The sequence below is a fragment of the Alnus glutinosa genome, chromosome 13 (genome assembly GCF_958979055.1).
Source record: "Alnus glutinosa chromosome 13, dhAlnGlut1.1, whole genome shotgun sequence".
Taxonomy (NCBI): Eukaryota; Viridiplantae; Streptophyta; class Magnoliopsida; order Fagales; family Betulaceae; genus Alnus; species Alnus glutinosa.
In genome coordinates this window covers 24,186,752-24,203,951 of record NC_084898.1, presented here as the reverse complement: position 1 = coordinate 24,203,951, position 17,200 = coordinate 24,186,752, and the positions used below count along the sequence as shown (strand labels likewise).

The following is a 17,200-nucleotide window of genomic DNA, read 5'->3' as shown; positions in this document are numbered from 1 at the left end:
ACATTATGGGGAATTGATAGCTGCAAAACGTGCACATGTTTTCAATATTAGTGTAAAGTGCAATGTAAATGGTGGGTCAAACTGTGTGTTTTGAAACTCACCGGTTCAGCGTCAATTGTAAACTAGAGATCAGATGTTTGACCATCATCATCAACTTGTGCCTATCACAATAAAAATTTCAAGGGGGTAATATATTTTTAAGCAGCCTACAAAACTGAAAAAGTAGTAAAAAAATAGAAATCAAATATGATATAATTTCATCTGAGGCGCACTCCTGCCCTCTCCTCTGTAGTTCAGTGCTTATCTTCTTATCCGAGGACATGTCCTTGCATTATGTCCAACCCCTTGCATCTAGAGCATCTCATAGTAACTCCACCCTTCCTTATCCTATACTGATTTTTAAGCTCGTCTGGTCCCCTTGTCCTTACTTTTATCGGCCTCCCGGGTTGTATTCTAGCCATTGGTGGGTCTACATGCTCCCCATTTGTCTTTGTCCAGTGATCTTCTCCAGGCATTGGATAAACAATATCATTATATGCCTTCTTAAGCATATCCACAGTATACCAATTATCAATATAATCAAGAGGGTCAGCATTATCACTCCAAATTGCATAGATTGCATGTGCACATGGGATATCTGTCATGTCCCATTGTCTACAGCCACATGTTCTCCTCACTAGGTTCACCACATATTGTTTCTCCTTGTGTGTGACTTCAAACAATCCATCCCCAGCGTATGTGCAGTAGCAATGACCAACATCCTGCCCGCATTCATCTAACCATGCCCTTATTTTTGGACAAATCCTACTGTCCATGGTACTGATGCCTTCTCTCTTCTTCAGGTATCTTTTCATCAATTTCTTCCTCAACATCTCCATCATCGATATGATAGGCAAATCACGCGACTTCAAAATCCAGGCATTGAAGCACTTTGATAGATTGTTCACAATCAAATCACATTTGGGGAATGTGCTAAACCAAGTTCTAGACCACGTACTTGGGTCTATCTTCAACAAGTAATCGTACGCATCCGGGCTTATCCCCTTTAATTCATCCATTTCCCTCAAAAAATCAGCCTCAGTGTAGGCTGTAGCCGCGCCCCATAGGTTGTCCTTCAACACCAAACCACGATGTCCTGAGTCTCCGTAGTTTGCGTACAAATGTCTTATGCAAATCCGATGTTCAGCACCAGGAGCAACCAAATCCAAACTCGAAACTAGACCCTACATAGAATGAAATTAAAATGTCAAACATTCACAGTAAACCAATTAATGAATGAAAAAGTAATTGAAGACCTTCTGACGATCAGAAATGAACGTCCATCCTTCTACAGGACCATTGCCAAGGTCCGATAACAAAGCCTATAGAAACCAAGTCCAACTGTCTTTTACCTCAGCTTCTACAACTGTGAAGGCCACTGGATACATCTGATTGTTGGCATCCCTCGAAACTGCAGTCAACAGTTGCCCCTTGTACAGACTCTTTAGGAAACATCCATCTAATCCAATGATTGGCCGACAACCAGACATAAAACCGCTTTTCATGGCAGACAATGAGAAATACAATATCTGGAATTTTGCAGGTAGATCAGGTATAGGTCTCTCCAACTTCATCATTATACAACTACCAATGTTGGTTCTCCTTATTGTTTCACAGTAATTCCAAAGCTTCTGGTATTGAAGATTCACTTTCCCACGAATCTTCTCTTTCGCAAGTACTCTCGCTCTATACAACCTGTTTTTTTTTACATCCAACCCCCAACGATCCTTCACCTCCCCTAGGATTGCCTTTGCAGGCATGTTAGGTTGTGCCCTAAACTTGTCGATTAGTTTATCTGCAATCCATGACGATTTTACAATCGAATTCTTATGATTTCTTCGGCAAGTGTGTTTAGGCTAGAATGATCATATTTTAAACGATTCTTCCTCCTTACATTTACGACCATACAACCTATACTTGCATTTTGGATCCCTACATACAAACTATACACTTCGCGAGGTAATTCTTTTTGAATTTAATATCCTTCCCATATTTAAATTACATTCTCTAACAGCCGTTCTAAAAATTTAATAGATGAGAATTTCTGACCCACTACGAACTCTGGGTGCCCCAAGTCAGCCATCTGGAACTCAAATGATTTTGTAACATACTTACTCTGAGGTGCTACTTCTTCCTCCTCATCACTGTTGGGAGGAGATATTAGAATATCACTGCGTGCCATGTCTAAGTTGGCGTCATCGTCGTCGTCATCATCCTCAACACCATTTTCACTCTCCTCGCTCTCTTCACTCTCCTCACCCTCTTCACCATCCTTATTGTCTACACTGCCCTCCCCTCGGACATCTTCACCCTCTCTCATGCCCCCCCCCCCCACTAACATGTTGACCAGCTCCTATGCCACCTCTCATGGAAGTCTCAGGAATATCATTATCTTCAACAAAAAGATCCGGTTCATATACCTCATCCCAATACGGGTCATCTCTCTCAATCCTAGAATACCCACCATCATCATCATTGTATTCATACTCATTGTCGGGTACAGGCTCATCAAATGAAACAATGTATAACTCCACAATTAGCAGGCCTTGGTGGAGTTTAACCATTTCAATTACATCATGGTTTGATGTAATTAATGTCAAACCATTTCGAATAGTACTACCCGACAATAAGTGGTACATTAAATCCCTTGATTTATATCCATAAGTTTTAGCAATATTTTCAACCATTGAATATGACATCTTATCCTCCGTAACAACTTCCAACATATAAATTCATAAGCCGCCTATCTACATGACCACCAAAATGCACTTCGAAAACAAATTCTCGTACAGCCATCTTCACAACAAAACATAATAAATAAATTAGCATTAGGCAAATCTAAAATTTAGCATTAGGCAAATATATAAGTAAAAAACTGATATTTAGGCACTGATATTTACATATCGGACGACTGCATGCATGGTGTGCATTATTAATATGCACAATGACTCACCATGGCCCTCATATTTTCTTTGGCAAATTTAAAAGTGCACTGCCAGAGTAGGACCACACACAATTCAATAGATATTCAATTATTAGTGGACCACATGAAATGCACACTCACTCGGTTAGGGGACCACCCAACACAAATTTTCCAACATTATTTTACTCACAATGCTTACCACAAATCAAACAAAGCACCAGACAAATGGAATCTGTCTCTACCCGAAATAACAGATTAAACAATGTCTCAACACCCAACAGGTTTTTACATGCATAACATAAGGAATCTGTCCCTACTCCAAAAAGGAGTTGTCGGGTAGGCCAACATGCCGATACAAATCATAAAAAACAACAAAAAAATAAATAAATAAATAAATCAAAACCCAATATATTGGACATTATATAAGAATCGGTCATTGTTATCTTTGGTGACCGAAAAACCACCTTCTTCTCCAACCAAGCACTGCAACGAAAATCCAGCAAAGTAGGGGAACTTACTTCGGCAAGGCGACGCAAGGCAGCTCCGGCAAAGCAATTCAACTTCGGCGAGGTGACGCAACCCACACGATTTTGGGTATTTCATGAAAGAGGGCAAAAATCACACCACAACAAGTACACGATTTTCGGCTAGCACAACAACACCCACACTCCGGTGAAGATTTTCAGAGCGTTTTTTCACGAAAGAGGGCTAAAATCACTGCACGTCATGTCCACTATTTTGGGGTTTTACCGGAGACGATTTCGGCTAGCACAACAGTACCCACATTCCGGTGAACACCTTCCGGTGAAGATTTTCGGCTGAACCCTAAACACCCACACTCCAACAGCAGCTCCGAAAACTTCTAGGTGTAAAATGGTTCTAGGTTAAAAACGATATGGCCATCTATTTACCTGAATGGCATTTTTGTAAAAACATTTTACCAAATACCACTCAGTACAAGGGTAAGCGCTTGTTTTCTTTAGAAGGGTAATTTCGTAATTCAAACTCTGAGGACAGGGGCATTTTCTGTAGTTTGAGTCCTAAAATATCATGTGCTATGCACGTGATGTGTTTTCCATCTATTTGACGAGAAGAGCTAACGGAGTGGCCATTTTTGGAGTCAATGGCAGTTTGGGGGTCCGGAGTCGGAGTGTTGGTAGTTTATGAGACTATCTGCAAAACGGGTGGTAATGGGGGGCTAAACTGTAATTTTCCCCTTTTTTTTTTTAATTCCTTCTTTTATACTTTTCTCAAAATAAGGAGGTGTTTGTTTTTTATTCTTCATTCTCGGACATTATACTTGCAGACGGTTGGCAGCTGCACAAGTATTCATGACAGACAAAAACATGATGAACAAATAATAACTTTATTTTTTTTCTTTTTAGTTTTACTTTCATAATAGGTGATATCTTGTTTATGGGCATATATCCAAACAATATCTTTGTCAATCTGCCGTCAAAAAAATTAATAGAATTCCATGTCAAACCAATTAAAATTTGACACGACAAATGTCATTAACCTTATTAAAAAAAAACTAATAAAATTTTAAAAACTTAATTGTAAAAATCAAGAAAAAAAATAATTAAAAAATAATAATTTATTGACTTAGTGCTGAAATTATTATATTCAGTGTTGTGTGGGCTTTTTTTTTTTTTTTTTTGTTTCCTATTCAAGATGAGAGAGGGAAAAGGAGAATAATGTTTTGTGGGTTTGAATTTCTGAAATGGTGGAGGGTAGTTTCTTGACTTAGTGCTGAAATCATTAAATTGAGTTTGGCACCTGTAACAAAGGGCTTTGAGTTTGGTAGTGGCTTTGTAGGTTAAGAAATTTACATTGTTCCAAAATGCTATAGATTGTGGGTTCTTAAATCCTATAGATGTTATATGCGTGCTCTGAAATGCTATTGGGTCACAGGAGACTCCTATGATAATTTCATTCACATTTTTCTTTGTTAATATATTTGAATCATTGAGTATGTGCAATGTTAGTCGCTTTGTATTCTACTTTTAACTTTTTATGGAGAATGCTTGTCCATAAAATAATGACTTTTCTTAATTAGCTGCATCTCATCATATTATTTGCCCTTTGCATTGTATACGTGGCATCAATTAAGAAAAGTTAATAGTGAAATTTTAGGCCTTGTTTGGTAACAACATCTCCGCTCCATTTCTTACTTTTACTTTTTCACAAAAATCAATTTCAAAACATTTTAACTTTTTTTTACTTTTTATATCACATCAATATTTTTTTTTTTTACTATTCAAATTAAAAAAAAAAAATTACAATACAAAACTTTTTTACTTTTCCATACAAGTTCTTTTTACTTTATATCACATTAATCACTTCTTAGAGCATTACTAGCAGCTTCCCTACAAGGAATCTGTTCCCTAAATTTTAGGAAAAATTTTAAGAAAGTCAAAAAAACCATCCTACAGCAGCTTCCCTACAATTATATGTTCCCTAGGAAGTGAACAGTGCTTCCCAATGCATTGGGAAGCACTGTTTACCTCACATTCAATTGTTTATTCTAAAAATATAATCTCTCTCTTACTTTATCTCTTTCTTTTCTTATTTTTAATTAAAGTAAAAGTAACAAAATAATATTTTAATGATATAGGGAAAAATGAAAGAAAGTTGTTGTGGGGTGTTTTTTGATATGGAAGCAAAAAGTAATTTTATTCCCTACATTTAGGAAAAATGAAGGGGAAGGAAAGGGAAGCTGCTAAAAATGCTCTTACTACTTAAAAAAAATTTACTTCAACAATCTTTACCAAACATATAAAAAAGGTGAAAATGTACTTCTATTTTACTGTTGACTAAATAATAATATATCAATAGTTGGTCAAGTAGCTACAAGTGAAGGACCAAAAGGCTCACCTCCAACAAATTTATTTTAAAAGAGTTTTAGCAAGGAATTTTCTATGAATGTTTGAAACTGCATCTGTAGAAGTACCTCATTTCTTATCAAGCTCTTCTAAAGCTGCACACAATTTCAGATCTTCATAATCCTTTAAGGAAGGCAGACTTTGCTTCCACGATCTTCAGCCCATTTTTTCATTTTATATAGACCCATTCACAGGCTCCAATTGTTCTGCGACCAATCTGTGTTGTTTCATCAAAGAAATTATATCGGCGCTTGAAAGGGTTTCCAATTAGAGAAGAAATATGTACCTTCGGTACATGGCTTCCTTATCATCCGCGAACTTTAAGCCCCGTTGAACATCATCAAGGAAGAGGAACGCAGCAATATCATTGTTATGCTTGCCAGCAATATTCTCAGCGAAGAATTCCTCAGTAATTGGGACCCCTCCATTAAATCCAATCTGTAAACTACCACAATGTCTGTTTATCCTCCATAACTACTGTTCATACAGAATTATGAGCTCTTTCTTTGGTTAAACTAGAACTATGCGGGTGTGCACTGTCATGGTGAATGTAATTTCCTTGGATGCAGAAGTATGAGCTTCTTTGGATAAATAAAAGTTGATTCCTGGTGTGTGAAAGAATGTGACATAGAGAGTAAAAACTTGAATCAGAGATCTCAATCTTTTTGAGAAAATCTATAACTGTTTCGGGCGAGCTAGTGAAAGAAACTTTACCTCTTGAAGCATTTCACGGAAGGCATAGTAGGGTGTGGATCTGAATCACATAAAGTTCCTCTACATCAAATAGCACTGCTTGAAGAGGAGCAAGTGCAGCGAGGCAACTTTTGCTGGTTCCACAAAATGAAGGAAATAAGGCATAAGTACGACCAAAGTGACATAATTATATATATATATATATAAATGGTGCTTAAAGTTTCTGAAAATATATGAAAAGGCAGCATATCAAGAGGTCAGATCATCCAGTAACTATCTGCAGCGTACTTCAATTCATGCATGAAAAGGGAACCACTAGATGGTGGTTCCTAATCAACATTTTATGCTACAATGGTAGGCAACTTCGCCCTAACACAGAAGACCAAAAATTTATCTACAATTTCGTTTTTTTTTTTTTTTTTTTTTTTTTTTTTTAAAAGTGGCATTCTTAATCAGGGCATCATTGTCAACGCCCTAACAAAACCTGTAAAGGCTCCCCATCTAATGATTGATATAGAACCCAACACATAAGTTGGACACTTATTCAAACCAGAAAATGACAACATTTTGTTAACAAGTTACACAAGAAATTCAGATACTACTCAAATTAAAATGGAATCCTTTCAGTTCCATGAAGTATACAAAGTACTTATCCCCAAATCACATACAAAAACAACAAACAATTGACAATTGTCTTGTGTACATGATCTATCAACAGCTATGGCAATGAGCTGTAGCATTATATCAGTCAATGGTTCCTATTTCACAGATATTTTGGTAAAGAAGGAATTCAGTAATTGTCTATGAAGTTAAATGAATTGACCAGATATTCTTCCACAAAAGAAAGCATGAATTTTGTAAAGTCTCTCTCACTTAACAACTATAAAGTTGAAAAGTCTCCAAATGATAAACAAGTTTGGACAATTAAAACATTCAACTTTTCAAATTTTTGAAAATTTTGCAACAATTTTAACTCGCTATGCTTTTGCATCCATTTTGTATTAATCATAAAGTTTGATAATTGCTCATCAGAGGAAATAAGAAGAAATGGCCAAACAAGACCACAGGAGGAAGAAAGAACCAGCATCCTATATGCAATCAACCCACGTCAAGCTGGAGTATACACATTCACAGGCACAGAAAACAACTGTTGTAGATGAAGACAAAATATAGAACCATCTGAATGAAATGAACCAAATTGCACCAGAAGAGCAGGTATTAAAATTAAAAGAAAAAAAAAATCACTAAAATAGAGAAGCATGGAGTCTCAGTTAGAAATTATTAATATAGAGTTCTGATGCTTATCATCTCTAAAATGAATTAACAAGCGGAATCAAAAAATTTGACAACGGTTCAAAAATTATTATCCAAACAAATTAGTTTTAGATGTAGTCCTCGTTAAAAATAATTTTTATAAATATTCTTGGAAACAGATTTTTCAAAAAAAAAAAAAAAATGAAAATATTTTGTTGATTACTTTCAAGAAAACATGTTTGGTAATTAGTTTGAAAACCAGTATTAAAACATGTTTGGTAATTAGTTTAAAGAAAATAAAGAGAACCAGTATCATATATGTGTTTAGTGGCCACAGCATAACCAAAACAATCTGGTGGCGATCTTTGCGTGACTGCTGGATCAATTTTGGCGACAACTAGTGGCCACTGGACTTAGTCTAGCGACCACCATGTGGCCATCAAAATTCTCTGGTGGTCGTTGGATCTATCATGGAGGCAATGGCATGGCCATCGGACTTGTTTTGGCGACCACCACCTTGTGATTGGATCTGTTTGCGACTGCACCTGTTCGATTGACAACACTTTCATATGTGACCTCACATTTTAGAAAACAGTTCTCAAAACATAGAACAAAAAACTCTTTTCAAAGTACTTTTCAAACAACATGTAAAGTTCCTAATCTTAATATATAAGACCATGACATGTTTATTTGGCCATGTTTACACTTGTGGTTAATGCTTGGAGGGGCAAATCATTGTTGTAAACATGAATCAAATTCAGAGTCATATTGCTCCTAGCATTAGTTTATAACAGCCAACTATTGAGCTTTCACTATCTCCTCTAATTAAATATTTACGTGGTTCGACATAAATGCTTATGTTCACAGGGGAGATGAACAAGAAAAATTCCACTAACAAAATGGAATACGTACAATAGGTGGTGAGAAACATTCAAATCCCAAGTCTTAATACACCCAAATCTCATACACTCTCCCACTCAAGGTTTAGAGACCCTCTCTTTCTAATTTTCTAGCCGCGTAACACAAATTACACAATGGAGAGTGTTGTATATATCTGAGCTCTCATGAGCTCTCTCTTAGAAGTATACATATTTTTAGCTCAAATTTGGCATGCAGAAATTTGTCAACAAGAGAAAATCAAGGGCCGATGGATTTTACTTTATTATAAAAGTCATACCCGACGTACAGTATGCAACAGGAAAATAGTAATTACTTAACCATGATCTATATAAAGCCATAATTTCTGATAAAAGTACTCGGTGTATATTCTGCAACTACCATAGGTCCATTTCCCTTCTCAGATATACTCTCTTCCTTTCCGAGTCTTCATTCTATGAAGGGTTATACCGTTCCCTCGTCAGCAGTTCTATAACAACATAAGTACATGTCCAATTGAGTACTTAACCTCCATAAACTCGTCTTAATGTCTCCACGCTCCTCTGATGGACTGAACCATTCCCCACAAAAGATTTAGATTCAAACTCTCCTAGGTGAACCAGGCTAGACCCAGATGCTTTCTGCAACCCCCTTTCCTTCATCATCCTTCTCACATACTCTACATCATCCCATTTCCCTTCTGCAGCATATATATTTGACAACAACACATAAGGCCCAATATCCCTAGGTTCCAACTCAATTAGCCGTTTAGCCACAATGTCTCCGAGCTCTGAATTTGAGTGTGTCCTACATGCAGAAAGTAGAGCTCCCCATAAGGCAGGTGCCGACTCCATAGGCATCTTACTTATAATCTCCTCTGAATCTTTCATCAAACCGGCCCGGGCAAGGAGATCAACCATGCTACCATAGTGCTCCACCTTTGGTTCAATCTTGTAAACACGACACATTAGATCAAAGCACCACCAACCCTCCAAAACCATTCCTGCATGGGTACATGCAGACAAGACACAGGTGAATGTAGCATCATTTGGCTTTGGCCCTCTCTTCTCCATCTGCACGAACATTTCTAAGGCTTTTTCTGCATTCCCCTGCATACCATATCCCATGATCATAGAATTCCACGATACAACACTTCTGTTCGGCATCTCATCAAAAACATCTCTAGCCAAATCCATAGCCCCACACTTGCATACATTGTCAAAAGAGCCGTTGAAAGTAACAAATCTGATTTAATCCTATTATTTTTTAAATAAGAATGAACCCAGCTGCCTCTTTCAAGCCTCCCCAAGTTTGCACACGCAGTCAGGACACTCACAAGAGTAGCCTCATTTGGCTTACCCTCTCCTCCGTCAATAATCCTATCAAACAATGTCAAACATTCACTGTAATGCTTACACCGTACACAAAGAGCCAACAGAAACATTTCCAATCCTAGCATACCCATCAATCATACAATTCCACGACACAACATCTCTACAAGTCATTCTTTCAAACAAACCTTTCGCTGCCTTCATATCCCCAATCCCCACATAACCCGCAACCATAGAATTCCAACTAAAAACATCTCTCTCACTCTCATACATAAGTGAGGCCTAAAGTGTAAAAAATTTAACTAAAATGGGAGACATGAATTACAGAGATATGGTTTCGCTGCTTCGATACTATTTATGTTAATTAAATTCTATATGTTCTAATTAGAGTGGCAGCGCTATGTACTCATCTCCTATTACATTCTCGTACAATTGGGCTAATGTAGCAGTGTCTACTAATCTTTGGATCAACTTTTATTAAAAAAGAAAAAAAAGAAATCAAATGGTCGATGAATATTGTCACATCAGCCTAGTGGTATTTATGAGAGCGAGATTTGCGATGAATATTAATTTAGAATTACTTTTTTCTTAACGGCATGAACAGATAAAAAATAATAAATTTAATCATTTAATTAATATTCTAACCATAAAAAATAAAAAACTTTTGTTACGCAAATATAATCTGTCTTCAATGTTCAAAGATAGTCTTGTACCGTATATACATATGTTGAAAAGAATATTTGAACCCTAAAATTGAAGTCTTCTTATGGTTTGGTACCCTACAAATATTAAATCGATCTCTACCTTGAAGCTTTTGCAATATTGTGATTTTTGCCACCCCTTATCTTGCTTCACAAAACATCCAATTTTTGTAAATGCAATCCTAATATAGTTCCATATAACAGTAACTTGTACCAAACAAAACCTAGAATAATTTGTAAACAACCAGCTGCTATGTTTCTTCTTTTCTTTCCCCAGAAAGTCATAGAGAGGCAAAGAGTATTACACCACCTATTTCATTGCCACAGAATTCAAGCCAACTTGATTGCCATAAACTCTTATATATATATATATATATATATATATATATATATATATATTAGCACAGCTCATCTCACATTATTCTAATATTATTAATAAGCACATCGGCATTTTCATCTGCTTTTTCCATCTGCCGACGCTTCTTGCGTAGTTTCATTGCCTCGCAGGCACAGAAAGAGAGAGAAATTGAAATGATGAGGCCTTGGCACGACTTCTTTGGTTAGGCAAGAAGCAAGGACAGACAAAGAACAAAGTAATCTACACGGCAGATCAGAGTGTGAGTGAATCGAGTGATTGAGCGAGAGAGAGAGATGTTTTGTCCTCTATGCCCAAACATATATGGCTAGCTTTTGCATCAGATTTTCATGAATATCTACATATATAGTGTAAGTCTTAGAAAGTTATAGCTAGGGGTCCCCTGGAACACTAACACTCGCGTACAAATTTTGTCCCTGAAAGGAACTTAAAAAAATCCCTTATTTAGAACCTTTATGATCCAAAGTTTTGTGCTTTTATTCCCAATGAAATAGAGCTGTAAACATATATATGGTGGGGTCTAAATCTCCATAATGGTTTCCAGGTCATGGCTGATGGCAGTCAATGTCGGCATACTGTGCATCCGCAGTAGTGCTATTGAGCCTATCAACAAAATTCCAGTCAGCTGATCAGCTAAACTTCCTCAGAATGTGAAACCATGAGGATGAATACAAATTAATCACCAATAAAAAGTCTTTAGGGCTCGTGTCTTTAATTAAGGAACTTGAAGAAAGACGAATGTTCCAGTCGTCTTCGCAAGAACTCATCGATGAGTTCTTGAATAAAGAGAAATGATTTTTTTTTTTTTTTTCCCTATAGTCCTTTTTTAGATCAATAACAAAAAAATGTAGAAGATTGACGGCTCACTAGCTAAGGAAGAAAAGAGTATTTCACTCAAGCAATTAGTTTAGAAAATTATAATTCTTATTCAATTCTGTCTCCATTATTAGAGTACAATAGTTCATATATTTAAATAGACGTAATGATTAAATCTTAACTATAATTTAACTGACTTTGGTTCAATTAACCATTATTGAATTATAAAGTAACAACTTAACTCCTTAAAAACTAAATAAAATACAAATCTAATACAAATAACCTAATTAACTAATAAGACCACTTTGTCTCGTTCTGCATCACCTAGTGCATGTATATTATATGCATAGTATCCATAAGATAATCACTTCAAAGGTGACCTACCTCCTCCATGCCCGTGTTATGGTCCTCTAGTTTTTACTTTTTAAGTTGTTTACAACTTTCTACGTTAGAAATGAAAAAAGAAAGTTTGCTCCATTAATGGCTAGCTGTTTCCTTGTATATGGCACCTTAATTCCACACAGAGATCGATCAAAGCCTTAAATGTGATCTTTAGCAGCAGTGGGAACATGAAGAGATGCCTAACAATTAAAGGTTATCTAGCTATTAGCTAGTGCAACAGCACCTAACTCTCGTTCCTACTTCCCACTTTCATCTCAAGCAAAACCATTTTTTATTTTTTGTATTTTCTCATTCAAAGTAAGTACTCTCCTAGTTTCAAACTTCTTGTTGCGCAAGTCAGGGTCAATCGTCTGTCATGGTCGGTCAGATATAACTATCTAGCATCGATCGATCAGCATGTACAAGTTGGCAAATTTTCCAGAGATTCCAAATGTTTTCCACCTTATACATACTTATCCACAACTAATGTGCGTTTGATGTGAACAACGATACCTACTAAAGAATTTATAGACCCAAGAGAACAGAAAAGTCATAATTAATTAAATTAATTAATCAGCAGTACTGCCGGTAAGAGAACAATAGAATATTAGCGAATTTGGTTGGGTAAAATTATGGCTGACAATTTTTGACACCATCCGTAAATTTGATACGAATTCAACATAAAATTAATAAGTTAAGGTTAAAAGGTTTGACCCAACCGTTTTATTAAATATGTCGCATTTGGATTGACCTAGATATATAATCTTAATTAGAATTGACAATTTTTTACACGACTCGAGAACCCAAAATGAAATTAAAGGACTAGGGTTGAGGAATTTGGCATGTTTAATTAAATTGGTTGGATTAGGGCCGACTCATATAGTCTTATACTCATGTTTCAATACGATCGGAACCCAACACGTGATACAATGATAGACAATTTTTTACATGACCTGCTAATTCAAAACAAAATTAGAGGCCAGGTTATGGTTGAATTATTTGATATGTTTAATTAAATAGGTTAGGTTAGAATTTGTCTATATAATCTTAATTATATTCATACTTTGACATGACCCGAACCTGACGATTGAACACAAATTGTACTTATAATCTTAATTATATACATATCTTAACACGACTCGAACCTGACGATCGAACACAAATTGTACTTATAATCTTAATTATATACATATCTTAACACGACTCGAACCCAATACAAAATGTTTCCGACTTGATTATAGTTTAGAAATGACTTTGGAAAATAAATTAAAATAAAAAAATAATCATCAAGGGCAAGGAAAGTGCAAATAAAGTTTGGAAGGTCAGAAAGCAGTTTCTAAACAGTACCGTTCTAAGACACGTAACATACTAAGTCGTCTAAGGAGGTAGCTGAGAAACAATCTTAACAGAATCCCACCAAATTAAAGCACTTCTGAAAAGAATGTCAAGGTTGATAAGGTTTACCAAGCTGAAGGTGTTGGACTTTTCACATTTGGCTGATTATAAATACTACAAACCTCTATCACTTCATGCACCACCACCACCACCACCTTGTCTTTCTTTTTAGCTCTCATTTCCTTCGCTCTTTTTGTCCGGCATTAATGGCTTCCTCTCTATACTCTCTTCTGTCCCTTTTTGCCACTCTGCTTCTCATCCAAACTCTGCCGCCGGCAGAGGCTCAAACAAGTAGCGACCCTTTCGTTCATTCTCGGGCAGCTTATTATCCAAATTCTGACCTACAAGGAACAGAATGTAAGAGAATTTCTTTCATAAAAGAAAAATATTTTGATCAAGTTGTATATACTAAACATGCATGCATTCTTATATATATGTTTATCCTTTTGATTGAACTACAGCCGGCGCGTGTGGGTTCGGTTCCTTTGGAGCTACAATTAATGGTGGCGACGTATCAGCTGCTTCTGACCTCTACCGAAATGGTGTTGGCTGTGGCGCATGCTACCAGGTGAATTTGATCAAAAACATGCTAAATTAATTAAGTTTTAGGACCGCATGGAATTATTTGTCCGAAATGTAGATGATTCAAGCAGATGATTGTGAAAAATCATTTATAGGACATGCCTGACTGGATAAGTAGTTGAACATCTCAATTCTTATTTGATTAGATGGGTCTCAAAAGTAGTCTTTTACAATCACGTCTGCTATATATGATACTATGTTTCATGTTAAATTGTCACTTATTTTAAAAATATAAACTTATAAAAATAGGTAAATTTTATCATTTAATTTATATTTTAACAAAATATATCACAAATTTTTGTGAGCTTAAAAGTAGGGGGAAAAAAAAATTACCTTTTTTTCTAACATTTTTTATATTTTTATAATTTTGACTTGACTAGGTGAGGTGCACCAACGCAGCCTACTGCTCAGACAAAGGAGTAACCGTAGTTATAACCGACCAAGGCTCAAGTGATCGGACTGACTTTATTCTGAGTAGACGAGCCTTTGGTCGGATGGCACAAACCACTGATGCAGCTGCTTCTCTTCTTAATCTTGGTGTTGTTGATATCGAGTACCGACGGTAAGATTATATATATATATATATATATATATATATATATATATTGTGTTTTTAAATAGCAAGTAAAATGGTATATTTTTTTAAAAAAAAAAAAAAAACACACTGTTATAAAAGTTAAATTGCGATGTTAAAAATGCACGTTTAACTATATTTTAAAAAATTATATTTTCAAATTATTATATTTAAATCAAACATTTTCAAATCACAAACATAATTATTTGGTAAAGGTTTTTGAGGTAAGTTTCGTTTTTCAATAGTGATAAAAAGTGAATGATTTGATATAAAGTAAAAAAAATTTGTATGAAAAATATATATATTGTTTTACTGTGGGTATTTTTGTTTGAATAATAATAATAAAAAAAAGTGATTAATATGATATAAAAAAGTGAAAAAAAATAAAATTCCAAAAAACAAATCAAGAAGATGGCAAATCATTTGCGAAACAAGCTGTATAGTGCTTAATTTCCTATTGCAGTTTAATTATCAAAAGCAGAAGGGAAAAAAAGATGCTCATCTTTCTTAAACCTTAAAATATATCTCCCTTAAAGAATGTGGTTAATTTCACTATTAAAATTACTAGAATAATAATGATGATTGTTGAACATGATAGAGGAAAGTTTTACTTTTTTAATTAATTACATATTCTTTTGATATATTTATATACCATTTAATAATTAACTCTCTCTCTCTCTCTATAAACAGTGTCTCATGCAACTATCCAAACAAAAATATAACATTCAAGATAGATGAGAACAGCAACTACCCTCATTATTTGGCTTTTGTCATTTGGTATCAGCAAGGCAAAAAAGATATTACTGCCGTCCAGCTCTGCGAGGTATTTTGTCGTATTTAATCATTTAATTAACATTTTAATTCATATATATATAAAAAAAAAAATAGAAAAAAATCTTATATAATTTATATTTGCAGACCCAGAACCTGGGGTGCAAGCTATTGGATCGCAGCTATGGAGCAGTATGGACAACTACATCACCCCCAAGCGGGCCTTTGTCTATAAGAATGCTGTTCAGTGATGGGGAAGACGAGTCATGGGTCGTTCCTGTCAACAACATATCCCAAGACTGGAAAGCTGGAGAAACATATGACTCGGGAGTACAAGTGAATATATAGACAACCTTAAATTAATTTAAATGTCACAATATATGCTTTTGTCATATATATATATATATATATAGAGAGAGAGAGAGAGAGAGAGAGTTATATATTTCTGAAATAAATTCCAAATGTATTCTATATATCGTATGTAGTTGATACGATATGTTCTGCAGTATATTAATTGTTTTATTATTTATTTGGAGATGAGAGAATTAGGAGAATTCTGAATGTAATCATTATATTGATACATTATATTGTTGACTAATAAAATTCAAGGTGGTTGACTTGACCTCCTTCAATTACAGCCGTCATTGTTTTTTATTCTTCATTCTTGGACATACTTGCTGACGGTTGGCAGCTGCACAAGTATTCATGACAGACAAAAACATGATGAACAAATAATTTAAAAGATTAAATATCGTTTTGCCCATGTGTTTTAATAACTTTATTTTTTTTATTTTTTTATTTGATTTTACTTTCAATAACAGGTCATATTTGCTTATGGACATATATTCAAACAATACCTTTATCAACTTGTCGTTAAGAAAATTAATGAAATTTCACGTCAAATCAATCAAAATTTGACATGACACAAGTCATTAACCTTATTAAAAAAAAACTAATAAAATTTTAAAAACTTAAATGTAAAAATCAAGAAAACAAATAATTAAAAAATAACTAAAAAGAAAAAAAAAATTCTTGACCTAGTGCTAAAATTATTATATTCAGTGTTGTAAGGGTGTTTTTTTTTTTTTTTTCCTATTCAAGATAGGAGAGGGAAAAGGAGAACAATGTTATGTGGGTTTGAATTTCTGAAATGGTGGAAGACAGTTTTTTAGCTTAGTGTTGAAATCATTAAATTGAGTTTAGCACCTGTAACAAAGGGCTTTGCGTTTGGTAGTGGCTTTGCAGGTTAAGAAATTTACATTGTTCGGAAATGCTATAGATCGTGGGTTCTTAAATCCTATAGATGTTGTATGCGCCCTCTGAAATGTTATCAGGTCACAGGAGACTCGTATGATAATTTCATTCACATTTTCTCTTTGTTAATACTATGAATCACTGTGCAATATTAGTTGCTTTGTATTCTACTTTTAACTTTTTATGGAGAATGCTTGTACATGAAATAAGAGAAATGATCCCTACACTCATTTCTCACAACAGCCCCAGAACAAGCTGACGTGGCTGGTAATATTTTATTACTTTTTTACAAAAAAATAAAATATAAAACAAAAAAATAATAAAATATTACCCGCCACATCAACTTGTT

At 34.9% G+C, this 17,200-nt stretch overlaps 1 protein-coding gene and 1 pseudogene across 1 annotated transcript; one reads left to right on the top strand and one right to left on the bottom strand.

The window, feature by feature from the left end:
• Positions 1–9,194: 9,194 nt before the first annotated feature.
• Positions 9,195–10,274, bottom strand: LOC133854003 (pentatricopeptide repeat-containing protein At2g20540-like; annotated as a pseudogene).
• A 3,539-nt stretch (positions 10,275–13,813) lies between these two features.
• On the top strand, positions 13,814–16,168 carry LOC133855083 (expansin-like B1). Its single transcript, XM_062291388.1, has 5 exons — positions 13,814–14,027; positions 14,132–14,238; positions 14,633–14,814; positions 15,517–15,649; positions 15,745–16,168. Exons 1-5 carry the CDS (start codon positions 13,877–13,879, stop codon positions 15,943–15,945), a joined length of 774 nt encoding a protein of 257 aa, XP_062147372.1. The 5' UTR covers positions 13,814–13,876; the 3' UTR covers positions 15,946–16,168.
• The last annotated feature ends 1,032 nt before the right edge of the window (positions 16,169–17,200 follow it).

Bases quoted from the DNA above. Each gene is read 5' to 3' on its own strand.
- LOC133855083 (XM_062291388.1), top strand. From the start codon at position 13,877: ATGGCTTCCTCTCTATACTCTCTTCTGTCCCTTTTTGCCACTCTGCTT. The intron at 14,028-14,131 runs GTAAGAGAATTT...ATTGAACTACAG, and splicing joins TGACCTACAAGGAACAGAAT to CCGGCGCGTGTGGGTTCGGT. The intron at 14,815-15,516 runs GTAAGATTATAT...CTCTATAAACAG, and splicing joins GTTGATATCGAGTACCGACG to TGTCTCATGCAACTATCCAA.